Source organism: Hyposmocoma kahamanoa, unplaced genomic scaffold (genome assembly GCF_003589595.1).
Source record: "Hyposmocoma kahamanoa isolate Upper Pololo Valley unplaced genomic scaffold, ASM358959v1 64, whole genome shotgun sequence".
Classification (NCBI taxonomy): domain Eukaryota; kingdom Metazoa; phylum Arthropoda; class Insecta; order Lepidoptera; family Cosmopterigidae; genus Hyposmocoma; species Hyposmocoma kahamanoa.
This window is the reverse complement of record NW_020653852.1, coordinates 343155-357111: the sequence shown is the minus strand read 5'-3', so window position 1 is coordinate 357111 and position 13957 is coordinate 343155. Positions and strand designations below refer to the sequence as shown.

At 36.0% G+C, this 13957-nt stretch overlaps 2 protein-coding genes across 2 annotated transcripts; one reads left to right on the top strand and one right to left on the bottom strand.

Annotated features, from left to right (window-relative positions):
- Window positions 1-3333: 3333 nt before the first annotated feature.
- Window positions 3334-4663, bottom strand: LOC113230966 (uroporphyrinogen-III synthase-like). The gene has a single exon (XM_026465081.1). The coding sequence runs from the start codon at window positions 4295-4297 to the stop codon at window positions 3545-3547; it is 753 nt and encodes a 250-aa protein (XP_026320866.1). The 5' UTR covers window positions 4298-4663; the 3' UTR covers window positions 3334-3544.
- Window positions 4664-12638: 7975 nt separating this feature from the next.
- On the top strand, window positions 12639-13492 carry LOC113231127. The gene is made up of 2 exons (XM_026465296.1): window positions 12639-13055; window positions 13248-13492. The coding sequence occupies exons 1-2, from the start codon at window positions 12774-12776 to the stop codon at window positions 13485-13487; spliced, it is 522 nt and encodes a 173-aa protein (XP_026321081.1). The 5' UTR covers window positions 12639-12773; the 3' UTR covers window positions 13488-13492.
- The last annotated feature ends 465 nt before the right edge of the window (window positions 13493-13957 follow it).

The window sequence follows — 13957 nt, the reverse complement described above, 5'->3', positions numbered from 1 at the left end:
GAGATAGATTTTTCAGAATTAGATATTTTAGATTTGCATAAGAATTTTGAAGTTCGCAATTTTGATAGAGAAAACACAAGTGTAGAACGTGTACAGTCCTTATTAAATTTACTGGATTTGAACTATTTACAAGATGGAGACTAGCTCAATATTGAACAAATTTGTGCTAAATACTCAGATATTTTCCATCGTCCAGGTGATAAATTAACAACTACGAATTTAATGGAATATTCTATTACGTTGAATGAAAATGCTAGTCCTGTATATGTGAAACCTTATAGGATTCCGCATTCACTTAAGTTAGAAATTAATAATCAGATAAAAAATATGTTAGATAATGATTTCATAGAGGAATGTAGTTCAGAATGGTCAAGTCCAGTTCTACTTGTTCCAAAGAAAGTAGATAAATCTAAAGAAAAGAAATGGAGGCTTGTGGTTGATTATTGTCAGTTTAATAAACAAATATCGGATAACAAGTTTCCGTTACCTAACATTACAGACATATTAGGTGCTCTATCGGGGAGTATTTATTTTTCCAAATTAGATGACTCACAAGGGTACTATCAGTTAACTTTGAACGAAAAATCTAGAAAGTACACAGCTTTTACTACTGATAAAATGTATCAATTTAAACGGTGCCCGATGGGTTTAAAAACTTCACCAAGTGTGTTTTCAAGGTTAATGACAGTAGCCATGAGTGGAATAAATTATAATCAAGCTTTTGCTGATTTAGATGATTTGGTTTTCATAGGAAAATCAATTTAAGATCACGCAAAAAATTTGATTACAGTATTTAATCGATCGCGTAAAGTCAATTTAAAACTGAATCCACTTAAATGCGAATTTTTACGAACGGAAATAGTTTATTTAGGTCACAAAATTACGCCGGGGCGTTGTACCCAATCCGCGTAAAGTTAAACAAATATCCGGTACCTACCAAAAAATGCAGACGACGTCAAACGTTTCGTTGCATTTGCGAATTAATACAGACGTTTTATTTCACAATTTACGAAAATTGCACATCCGTTAAACCAATTAAGCAAAAAGAATGTAAAATTTGAATGGAATTTAGAGTGTCAAAATGCATTTGAATTTGCAAGTTGCGAAATATTTTAATGCAACCACCAGTTTTAGCATATCCCGATTTTTCTTCTTATAGAGTTAATTTTTACTCACAATTATAACGAAATAGCAAAGACTGATAGTTATTGCTAATACAAATGCGTTTATGTACCCATAGAATTAGCTATATATGTTGATACCCGATCATTATCCACCCCACAGGTCTTAGTGAGGGATTTAGACTCTTTATGTAAAAAGTTGAATATTGTCGTGTTGCTCATTATTAAAAAGAGAGACAACGCTAATGACATAAAAATACTTGCAAGTAATATTAAGAATATTATGGGTTTAACTACATTACGTTTACTTATAACGAAAGAAGTTAGGAAAGTAACTGAAAAAGACGAACAAAGGGTTATTTTAAATGACTTCCATTTACTTCTTACTAGTGGCCACGCAGGAATAAATAGGATGTTAAACAATATTAAAATACATTATTTTTGGCCAGGTATGACCAACGACGTAACCCAATACGTAACTAAATGTAAGCAATGTCAATTCAATAAGCATACTAATCATCAGGTGAAAGAGCCGATGGTTATCACTTCTACAGCAAGTAGTAGCTTTGAAAGAATAAGTTTAGACATTATGGGTCCTTTACCCTCTAGTAATGATTATAAGTACATACTTACTTTGCAATGTGACTTATCGAAATTTGTAGAAGCATATCCTTTGCCAAGGAAAGATGCCGAAACAGTAGCTAGAGTTTTTGTCGATAACTTCATCTTTAGGTATGGAATACCAAAGGAAATAATTACAGATACAGGTACGGAGTTTATGTCATCTATTATGGTAAAAATATGTAGTTTATTACGTGTAAATAAATTACACTCGACTTCGTATCATCACGAAACCATAGGAGCTTTAGAAACACCTATAAGAACTTAGGTGCTTACCTGAGAATTCAATGTGAACAAAATAAAAGTAACTGGAGTAGGTGGTTACTTTATTGGTGTTTTTATTTCAACACTACTGTCCAAACCGAGACTAAATATGCGCTCTATGAGTTAGTTTTCGGAAAACAATGTTTGTTACCTAGTGGTTTACAGACAGGCGTTGACCCTCTATATAATTATGATGATTATCCTAAGGAAATGAAGCATAGATTACAAAAAGCTCAAGAAGAGGTAAGAAATAATTTGTTACATAATAAATATAATAGAAAATTAGTATATTGGCAATTCGTTTTTATGCCGAACCATCAAATTGTGGAACCAACTCCCGGCGCATGTATTCCCTCCCCTCTATAACATCGGGTCCTTCAAACGTAGTGTGAAGAAGCATTTGGCCAGACCGGCATAATGATAGTGACGGAGTGAAGATATTTGTGTTTTCAATCCGTTACTCTCATCTCTGGACTGTATTCGCACTTTCCATAAGGCGCGGTGCAGTCATTTTGCCGAGTCGCAATAAAAAAAAAATATGATAAGAATAGTCATCCTATTACTTATAAAAAGGTGATTTAATTTTGATAAGAAAACAGATAGGAGATAAGTTAGATAATGTATATGATGGTCCATTCGAGGTGATAGAAGATCTGTCACTCAATGTTAAAATTGTAAAAAATAATAAAGAATACATAACACATAAGAATAATACAAAGATTTTTAAATAAGTTTTGTTAAAATGGTAATAGTTTTTAAAATATTTTATTTTATTTTATATTATTTTATCATTGTTTAATTCTGTTTTTCAAAAAAATGATACTTTTAGTTTAAATTGTCTTACTAGATATACATGTATAATGCAAATCAATGTTTCCTTTAATAATAATAATAACACACACACTCAACATAGCCCCGCACTAGGGGCTATTTTGAGTGTATTTTCTTCCAAAACTGGTGTTGAACCATGGTCTTTTAGTGTTGTAATGTGTCGAAGCAACATGACTTCTTCAGTAGGTCACTGGATTGCATTGAAGGAAATGTTGAGTAGGCATAAGATTCTTTATATTGTAGTTGACTTATTAATTCACTTCTATTTACACCATGAATGAATAAACACACTATCTAAAATTGTTCGTGTTTCACTATACGTCTAACCAGATGACATCCCAACTACCTCACTGCACAACCAACCTAATATGAGACCCCCATTTTTTTCTGGGTCTCTTACCTTTTCGGCCTGCAGCGCCCACAAGGGGGCGTCATCGCCCACAAGGGGGCGTTATCGCCCGCTTTGGGAAAGGCTGCAATAGATGATCACAACTAAAGTGGAAAATCTTTAAATCTGTCCAGCCTACTGAATTCGCAATGAAACATGTTTCATGATTTGAATGATGATTTTAATTTTGTTATTATTTTGTATTAAAATTATTTGTCTCTCAATTTTGTTCAAAAGCATATTACTCCTTATCATTGTATTTTACATTGTAATATTAAGATATCAGTCAGATGTAATAAATGATTTTATTCTATTTGATTTAAATAGTAGCTTTCCCAGAGAAGAATGTTTCCACAGATTCTACAAGGCTGTCAGCCTTTGGGCGGGTTGCCACCCCAGCCACCTCCATTCCCAGATTCTCTATCTTGTGTGCTGTGGTGTTGCCGATAGCAAAGTGTGGTAGGTGGTATAGTTTGTTGCTGAATGTTTGTAGCTGCCGATGGATGTATTCACAGCCGGATGGGCTAAAGAACACCATGCAGCAAGGATTTTTCTCACTACTGTTAAGCTCCATCAAGTCTGCTCTCAAATGCTCATTTTCTTTCGTTTCATACACTGTTAAGGTGTCTACAATCATGCCTTTGGCTTGTAACATGGTGGGCAATGTTTCCAAGCTCAAGTTGCCACTTGGGAATAACAATTTTGATGTAGCAGAATTCTCAGCAATGATCATTTTACCCAGGTTCTCACTGTTACCTGCAGTCATCCCCAGTGCATCTAGTCCAAGCTGGAGTTTTATCTTTTTGCAGCAGGCTTCTCCGATGGTGTATACCCTTCTTGTACTCCATATTGCGAACTTAGTGGGGTCCCAGCACTGGGCCAGTGCCTCGACGGCGCGCGGACTAGTAAGGACGAGGCCGTCGTAGTCGCGCCGCAGCAGCTGTGTGCTTAGTTGTTGCGCGTTTACGATCTCGAAATGCAGAGGTTCCACGAATATCGACTCGTAGTCATGCTCGCTGAACGCTTTGCTGTACTCCTCCGAAGCGCTCTTGAATAACACCACTTTCCTCATGGCAGATAACTGTACACCATGTCCTTTGCGTTATTTAGTTATGCCTTTAAGAGTTGAGACCTTGAAACCCAAGTAACGTAAATTAACCAATTGCTACTAAGAAAGACGCGAAACATTGAAAATTGATAATGTATTACAGAAACAGATATTTAGAGCACACCAGCAGTCTAGTTGAGATTAAAGTAAGGTCTTAGATTCCTAATAGGCCACTTGTATAATATGTATTTACACCATATGTCTAAGGAATACTTAATCTTCACATCGCATAACTGATAATGTTTGAAACGTTGGTTAACAGCTGACTTTTATATGATTTTTAACGCTCTGGGCTCTCTCGCGCGCGCCTAATGAACATACCAAAGAGAATTTAAGCACTACGTACATACATTGGAACATTAACAGCTGTCTGTCACTGTCACTGTCAACCAAACAATGTAACCACTATATCTTTCTGGATGGTAAAAAATAAGATATCTTTCTATAATAAAATAAATTCTATATGTGGTGCTTAGAGCATGAAAAAAAATAAAAGGTGTGGTGTATCTAATGTTGGGTAATTTTCCGAAAAATTTGAAATAATGGAAATTTTTCCATGACCCAACACTAACTTTGAACAACACAGGCAGTCCCCTCTGTTAAGGTTAGTGTTGGGTCATGGAAAATTTTCTATTTTATAAAATTCTTATTTTTAATTGGTAAAAATTTTTTCGAATATTTTTCCTTATTTAATAGTTGACACCTGTCAAAGATAAAAGATACTGAACGAAAACGATGGAGCAATTAAAAAGATTTTTTTATCTACGATTCTTTTTTCGCTGTATTTGTATGTACAGTCATGACCCCCTAACATGTCCAAACCGACCTTTTGGTTCTGAGAGCCATTTTACGTATTGAAGGTCGTGTGATAATGTGACGAATGGAAAGAAACGTGAATAGTTGAAGTGCGCTAACTTGTTAAGTATAGCAAATATGGTCTATCTATAGAATAGTTTACAGTTTTTTATGGTTAGTTACGACCGACTTCATTTGTTTTGTAACTTTTACATAATATGGTGGTTATAGACGATAAATCAGCGAGCTTCCCATCATACTTTTACAATTTACTATTTACAATTTGCACAAAACTTTACACTGGTTATTTATAGTAAATTACACTCATAATAATTAATAAAAATACACACACTCGTACTTTTATATACAAATATTACAATGACTTATTAATTAAACAAACGCTAAACCAAGGAAATAAATCCAAGTAGGTACTTAATTATATCAAGTTTATATCCTAATTTAAATCACTTCACCAGACGAAATTTTGCTAACGTTCCACCATTAGCTCAAAATCTTATTAAAACGTTACCAAAATTATAATTTATAACATAATTACAATTATAATACTTGCTAAGTGCTAAATATAGCATTAGCGCTTAGCGTACTCAAACGTGAAATTTAACATCAATAAACCAATCAGCTATTTCGCGTTTCGCAACAAACGTTAAATGCTATAAATCATATATGAAAGTATTTCACGTTATAATTGTTTCAATCAATGACAAGAGCCGCAATTTTCACATAGAATATAGAGTCATCTATGAAATATTAAGGGAGATAACTCAGGACGCAGAAGGATTTTGTTTGTTAGCTGCGTAAGTTAAGCACGGATAGATTGATGGTATGGCATTGAAATATTGTAAAATTATGTCGCTAGATGGCATTTGGTTTAATTTTCTTAACGTACTCCAATCCAAAGTGGAGAAAAGTTCGTTATAATTTTAGCACCTTTATGTCTTTCAAATTATAATTGCTATAATTATTTTTTAATTTAACGTTATAATTTGAGCTATATATTATATTAACCAACTCTAGTTATAATACCCGTGGTTCGATTCCACGAGCACTATTTTGTTTTAGCGTTACATATTAAAACAGCATTGTTTCACTTTTTAATGTTAACGTTCACAAATCAGAATATTTGCTCACTAGAAATTGAATAACGTGGGTGGGTAGATATTATTAATAAAGTGTAGGGTGGTTATGGATAGATTAACAAATCACGAACTCGCTCTGCAGTTTGCATACGATCGTGTCTTCTGTGATTTACGTTTTGTTCCATGTTTCATTCGCATATATCTATTCAGTTTTAATTACCTACTTTCAAAGATTTCTTTCTTGTTTTAATATGCCACACTTAATCGAATTATTAAAATTAGAATTAATTGTTCTGTATGAATAAGATGTGCCAATCAAAGAAATTGCAAGGCGACTTCATATTGTTAAAATAACTTGAGGCCAAGAAGGCCAAAAACTGTGGAAGTTCTGAGGCGTAACCGTGCAGAGAACAATGTTAGTGGTGCAGCTGAAATCAAATAGCGTCTTTGATGCTAATTTGTTTATTACCATTTGTTCCATACAAATGCTCACCAAATACAGTCTGTATATATATAATCTTAACTTTGATCACAATGTAAAATATAAGGAAATTAAAATGTATTACGTACAAGTGTTGAACGTGACAGCACGGCAGAGAGAAGAGGAAGAGAGCGAACGAAGTGACGTTTCTAAGTCTTAGGGTCGTATTCTAGAACTCTACTCAATGCTCAAGTCAGGATTTGAATATGGTTTAAAGCACTCGAAATCATACTCAAGTCCCTGCCATTAGGATCGTATTTTCAGTGCTTGTGTTTCCAGTGCAATCCTGACTTGAGCATTGAGTAGAGTTCTAGAATACGACCCATAGACTTTTTAACCATAGACATAATCTAAAGGATACCATTCACTGTCTAACACTTCCCCTTACCCATTAGATTACAGCACAAAACAACATGCCAACTATTACACTCTTCATGCAAATTTATCTTTACATAACCAGAAACATACTTTAAATTCAAGCATTAACTCTACATAAACTCATGTCATAAATAAAATCCTTATGTTTCTTAGAACTAAGCGGTTTGGTAAGTATTTCGGCAGTCATTTTTTCAGTTTGCAAATACCTAACAGCTATAACATTATCCTTAATTCAGTCCTTAATGTAATGATATCTGAGATCTATGTGGTTGGTCCTTTTGTGGCAAAATTTGTTTACACTCTAATAACTTTAATGCGCTCTGATTGTCATTGTAAACAATTGACTCTAGACTCAAACTAAAAATCTCAAATAACAAACTTTTAACAAAGCTTATATCTTTACAAACATCTGTAATGGCAAGATATTCTGCCTCTGTACTTGATAAGGCAACACAGCGTTGCTTGCGTGACTCCCAATTTATAACATTATTTCCTAGCTTTACAATGTATCCAGAATATGACCTACGGTCTGTGACGTCATTAGCCCCGTCTGCATCTGTATAAGCAACTAAATTCAATTGTTTACTCCTTATGAATTATAAACAATAATCAATTGTCCCCGCTAAATAACGTAGAATACGTTTCGCAGCTTGCCAATGACTCTTATCATGAGAAATTGTTAAATTGACTTAACTGGCTACAAGCATATGCTATATCCGGCCTAGTACAAACAGTCAATTACATTAAAGAGCCCAGCAATTGCCTAAAGTTATCATTATTCTCATCTATACCCTTTAACAATTTTACAATTCACAGGCATATGGGTGTAGAAACAGCTTTACATGAACTCATACCAAACCGCGACAATAATCTCTTAATATATAATCAGTCTGGTCTAATTTTAAAATTCCTTTCGACCTATCTCTTGTTACATTAATGCCAAGGTAACGTCTCAATCGACCAAAGTTCTTTATATAAAATTCTTTTTCTAACAATATTAGTAGATCATTCTGAATAGCTAATACTTTTCTGGCTATAAAATATATAAAAGTCATCTACATAAAGTGCAATTATAGTGAAATCATTGCCTTGCTTCTTTACGTAAACACTTACTTTGTACATAACCATTATATTCCAAAAAATTATGAACGTTCTACATTTTACCAGCTTGCTTCAAACCATAAATGGTCTTCTGCAATAAACAAACCTTTCCCTTCGCCGTTATCAGGGAGGCGCTGAGGTACCATGAGATTCCCGGGTACCTCAGCCGTCTAGTGGAGCATTACCTGGAGGACAGGCTAGTGCTCTACCAGACTAGGGAGGGGAGGTGCGGAGTATCCCAGGGGTCCGTGTTAGGACCATTACTATGGAACCTGGGGTACCTACGATTGGGTGCCGAGGGGCGCGCTGCTTCCCTGGACGTCGGTCATCGTGTACGCCGATGACATCCTGGTGGCCGCCCGGGGGACTGCCTTCCAGGAGGCGGCCAGAAGAGCCTCAGTAGTGGCGGACATGGTGGTCCGCCGAATACAACTGCTGGGGCTCACGGTCGCCGTGCCGAAGACGGATGTGGCCGTCTTCAGCGGGAGAGGCAGAGGATGGGTGGTGCTAGCACGTGCCCACATCTCCATCGTGGGAGTATCGGTCCCGGTCAGGTCCCAGATGAAATACCTGGGCCTTCTCCTGGACCGGCAATGGAACTTCGGGGAGCATTTCCGACAACTTGCTCCCCGAATAATGGGCGCCGCATCGGCATTGGGTCGACTCCTGCACAACCTCGGGAGTCCGGGAGGCCGGGAGTTCCTCCTCAGAGATACGGTTTTGAGATCGAGTGATTATTATCGCACTAAATTAATGTACAGTAATGTGGTAGATTAAGTATAAGTCGATCAGTTATGTAATACTTAAGTATAAGTTTGTACTATTTTAAATGTATTCTAGATTTATGGGTGGAGGTGCGACAAATGTCGGTAGTAATAATGTATATATTGTATGTAATAATGTAATATTTAATTCTTGCGATTGTTAGAGGGTAGTCTCTCTTCTTCTCAAAATACACCTTGTTACCGTACGTATGTGTTTCAAGCAGGCGGCAACTCTCTAGAAAGGCAAACAGGAACTAATTTAATTTCTGAAGAAGATGAAATTCATTTTACAGAAGAACTGCAAGTGCCACGTCAGAATGTTGCTTTAGAAGAATCAATAGAAACCAGAGTCTTGCGTGATCGTTCATCAATACGCAAGCTGGTACCATTTGATGATTTTGTCACGAACACCGTGGCAGAGTTAGAAAAGGAATATGCTGAGCCTAAAACATACAATGAACCCAGAAATCATCGGAAGACAGAAAAATGGGAAGAACCTATGCAGAGCGAGATGAATTCACTTCAGAAAAACAATATTTGAAAACTTGCCAAATTACCGACAGGTAGAAAAACTCTACCATGCAAGTGGATCTATAAAATAAACAAAAATCCTGATGGGACCATAGAACGCTACAAAGCGTGATTAGTCATTTAAGGTTTTTCTCAACGTGAAGGTATTGATTATGATAAAAAATTTCAGTTCAGTTGCCCGATTCACAACTATAAGAGCAATTCTGGGAACTGCACCAACTGAAAATCTGAATTTACAACAATTCGATGTCACTACTGCAGTTCTCAATCAAGATCTAAAGAACCAAGGGAAACTCAAAAGTTATTGTAGGATTGTATGTTGATGACGGCTTGGTAGTTTTCAAGAGTTTTATAAATGAACTCAAAAGTAATTTCCAAATAACGACGAAGCCAGCGTCTTACTTCCTTGGAATGGAAATAAACAAAAATAAGGACGGAACACTAGATTTAAAGCAAACAGCCTGTGCCAAAAAGGTTCTAAAACGATTTGGCATGGAACGTTGCAAACCAGTTACGAGTCCATCAATCAAAATACAGAAAACGGAAGATGGTAATGGAAATGTCATTACCACATGTCAAATTGGAAAAGTCAGAAGCAAACTTCAGTGGCTTTGTCTACGACAGAGGCGGAACTAGTAGCCGCGTGTGAAACGGCACAAGAAGTAGTATGGTTGAAGAGGCTTTTAGCAGACATAACTAACACAGAAGGTTTGAAAACAACTCTTTGTATAGACAACGAGTCTGTAGTGAAATTGTCATACAATCCGCCATATGAATTTCACCGTGGAACAAAACATATTTGCTTGAGATACTTGTACATTCGAGAATGTGTGTCGAAAGGAGATCTGATTGTCAAGCAAGTTGCAGCACAAGTTCAGCTAGTAGACATGCTTACAAAAGCACTAGACCAAGATTCAACGAGCAGTCTCGTGGAATTGGCCTACGATTCAATTCTTAAAAGAAGTGTGGGTGTGAAGATTGTATGTAATCGATACAAGCTTTCCACTATACTATAATTTACATTACCCATTTATATTGTCTGTGAAAAACAATTGCTTGTCTTATGAAATGAAATATAATGAAAATTCGTTATATCCAAAGTTTCACTTTCTTCAAACAATATAATTGTTAACACTTTTTCTCTCGCGAAATGAAATATTTTGCTGTTTATGTACTCCTTTCCGTTGTCACATCTTATTTTTTTGATAATTTTTGCTGTAATATTGTGCATTTGATTGACGTATTCTATGAAACATTCATAACTTGTTCCCTGGATTGAATACAATATACTCTCACTAACTTGCTATAATCATCTATAAATGTTAAAATACATTTTTCTCCTTGGTATCCTGTAGTTCTATGTGGTCCGTTAACATCTGTGTGTACAAAATCTAATATATCTTCTGCTTTCGTCCTGTTATTGTTAAATGGCAAATTGTGCATCTTATTTTCGACCCAAATAGCACACTCCATTTAATCCGTTTCTATTTGTTTAGGTAATTTTTCTTTAATATTTTATTTTTACACATTATGTCAAGATTATGGAAGTTTATATGACCAAATGTTCGGTGAAGCTTTTCTTTCAAGGTCATACAACAGTTTGCTGCATTTACGCCTATTTCCTTACAGATAAAACTGGTTACTATGCAAAGTCTATCATCTTTGTTCGCAATTGTTATCAATTCTCTATTCATGTTATAATATATTTTCGATAAATATCCCGTCGAAACAATTTTGTGATTGTCCGTTATTTTCGAGTAACTTAATTATAATAATAATAACGACGACGATGATGATGATGATTATGATAATTTACTTGACTTAGAAATGCAAATTTGGTTCAAACCAGCTAACAAGCTGAGAAGAATAAAGTAAATAATAATAATAATAAATTAAAATAAATAAAATAAAAATAATAAAATAAAAATAAAATAATCACTTTGTTTTTATTCCTATAAACAGGAAAGTAAGTTGTAATGCTTCCAACCTTCGTCGCTTTCAATACTCTTCCATCTCCAACCCTCAAGTTTATTGGCTCTTTTAATGTTACACATATATCGAAATATTCGTCAATATTTATTATATGGTCTGTACATCCACTGTCTAAAAGCCAATTTGTTTGTCCTGCCTTAATTGGAGCATCTTCACTAATCGGCGAATTGTTTTTGAATTGAATTGTGTGTTTTTATTATTTCATTATTATTATTTTTAAAGTTTACCTACAAATGAAAAAAGAAAGAAAGAATTGTTGGAAATTATAGGACTGCCGAACATAAACATTGGATCAAGGACCATCTTCGTGTGTTCGCTCCATTTTGAAGTCAAATTTTAAAAGAAATTTGAATGTAACTAGATTACATGATAATGCAATTCCATCGGTACTCAAATCAAACGGTAATCAAAATTAAATATGAAGTTATTGGTAAATAACTTCATATTTAATTTTGATTAAAAAGGCTCATTACTTGCCTAGTAATAATAGCTTAGTATTAATCATACTTTGATTACAGCAAACTATACAAATTTGCAAACACAAAAAACAGTTTCGACATTCAGTCCATATATTTGCATGTCGATATTGACTTATCTATGATTATGGTACAACACTAAATCCGCCATTTGTGGCGGACATTTTGGTTTAGGTAGAGACGTTTATTCGGTAGATAGGCGGCTCCTTTCCTTTATTTTTTTCCATTCTCTAAAAGCTATTCACATATATAAAACAAACTAAGCGGCCAGTATAAATCTATAGGTATAGAATCTCAACGCCCTTAATAAAATATTGATGACGTCGTTACTTTGTCTTTATTTTTTTCCATCCTCTAAGCGTTGCTTAAACATAATTAATCACCATATATTTAGTATATATTTGGTACGTACTAAATCTATGTTCATCACCTTGTGCCTCTATTACTCATTGTAGGGAAATTCTGAGTGCTAAGTGCAGACCATAGGGTTTACATCTTCTTCCTTTAGCCGGTGCTGGAAGAATTGAAAAGAAACAATGGCACATTGCGCTGGAACTTTTTATGAACGATGCTCTATGAATCGATAAGAGAATTTTGTCAAAGAGAATATCAAACTAACCGTCAAAACGCGACGGAGACATTTCTTCTGCACGTGAAAACTCAAATCAAAAGCGTGGACTTTTCATGACATTGTCAGCAAATCACAACAGAAATTAAACCTTGGGGGAGTCGACTATTAACGGGAAACATTGCGAAGATAGCGGAGTGTATGCCGGGTGTGGCAGCGACGGCGGTACATGGTACGACAGCGGAGGCGGCGCGGCGATGCCGGTGAGCGCGTGTTCGAGTGGGCTGGTGGTGACAGCGCTAGTGACGCTGCTGCTGCTGCCGGCGCAGTACTACGTGCCCGACTTCGTGCTTCAGGAGCGCAGTGCGCCACCGCCCGCGCCGCCAGCACTCGCCGCTACCACGCGCTGGCCCGATGTCGAACTCGTTTACTTTCCCACGCTAGACCTGGTTTTCACCTTTACGCTCTTGCTGCTAGGACTGTTTACTTATCTGTGTGAGTGGATACAGAGAAAACTGATGGAGAGGAGGATAGTCAAGGTGAGGAGTTTCCGTTAATGATTTTAAATTAATTTTATATCGGCTTTAGTTACATCATAAGTAAGTAGATAATGAAGGATAGTGGGTGGAAAGTTGTAGCTGTTATGTTGGACTCAAATGTTAGAGCATAAATAAAGCATGTTTGGCAAGTCGTGTACGTACCGAATAGTCACCGTTGGATGTGCTCCTCAGTTGAACCAGTACCTGGGTGCGAGCGTCGAGCGGCTACGCGCATGGGACGCGCAGCAGGAGCAGCTGGAGTCGACGCTCAAGATGGTGCAGAACGCCACCTCCGAGTATAATTTGCTATTATATCTGCTGCTGCGCCAGCACCGCTGCCTTGCCAATAACGGCCAGCCCTCTAACTGCTTTTTCGACAAAGAAATCGAGGACGAATTCAATTTTTTAAGGAACCCCACACTCGACGCGTGATTGTCTCCGCGTTATGGCGTTGCAGTATATTATAGTTTTTTCTGAGATGGTATTTATTTAATGAATATAGTGTTGTATTGTTTATTTTAGTTTTTATTTATTTTTTCTTGACTTAACTGTATCTCGACGTATATACACCGTATATACATTTGTATTTCATGACTATGTATTTGCTACATACGCGAACGGGTTACCGAACGAAAAGGACATTAAAAATGGGTTCTGAAATTGTAAATTTATTTATAAGCTCTACATTGTTGTTAAAGTTTTCGAGTAAATCATTAACCAAGTTTACGAAGTCTTAAGAAACGCGTTTTGATATGAAGTGACGAAAATTACGTAAATCAATAAGAAATCAAGAAATGAATACTAGCTGAAGTCGTCGAGCAGGCAGGTGTGTGAAATCTTCTTAGATTATGCTCGGAATAGATATAATGTCTGATTATGTTTGCAATGACCTTCGAGTTTTT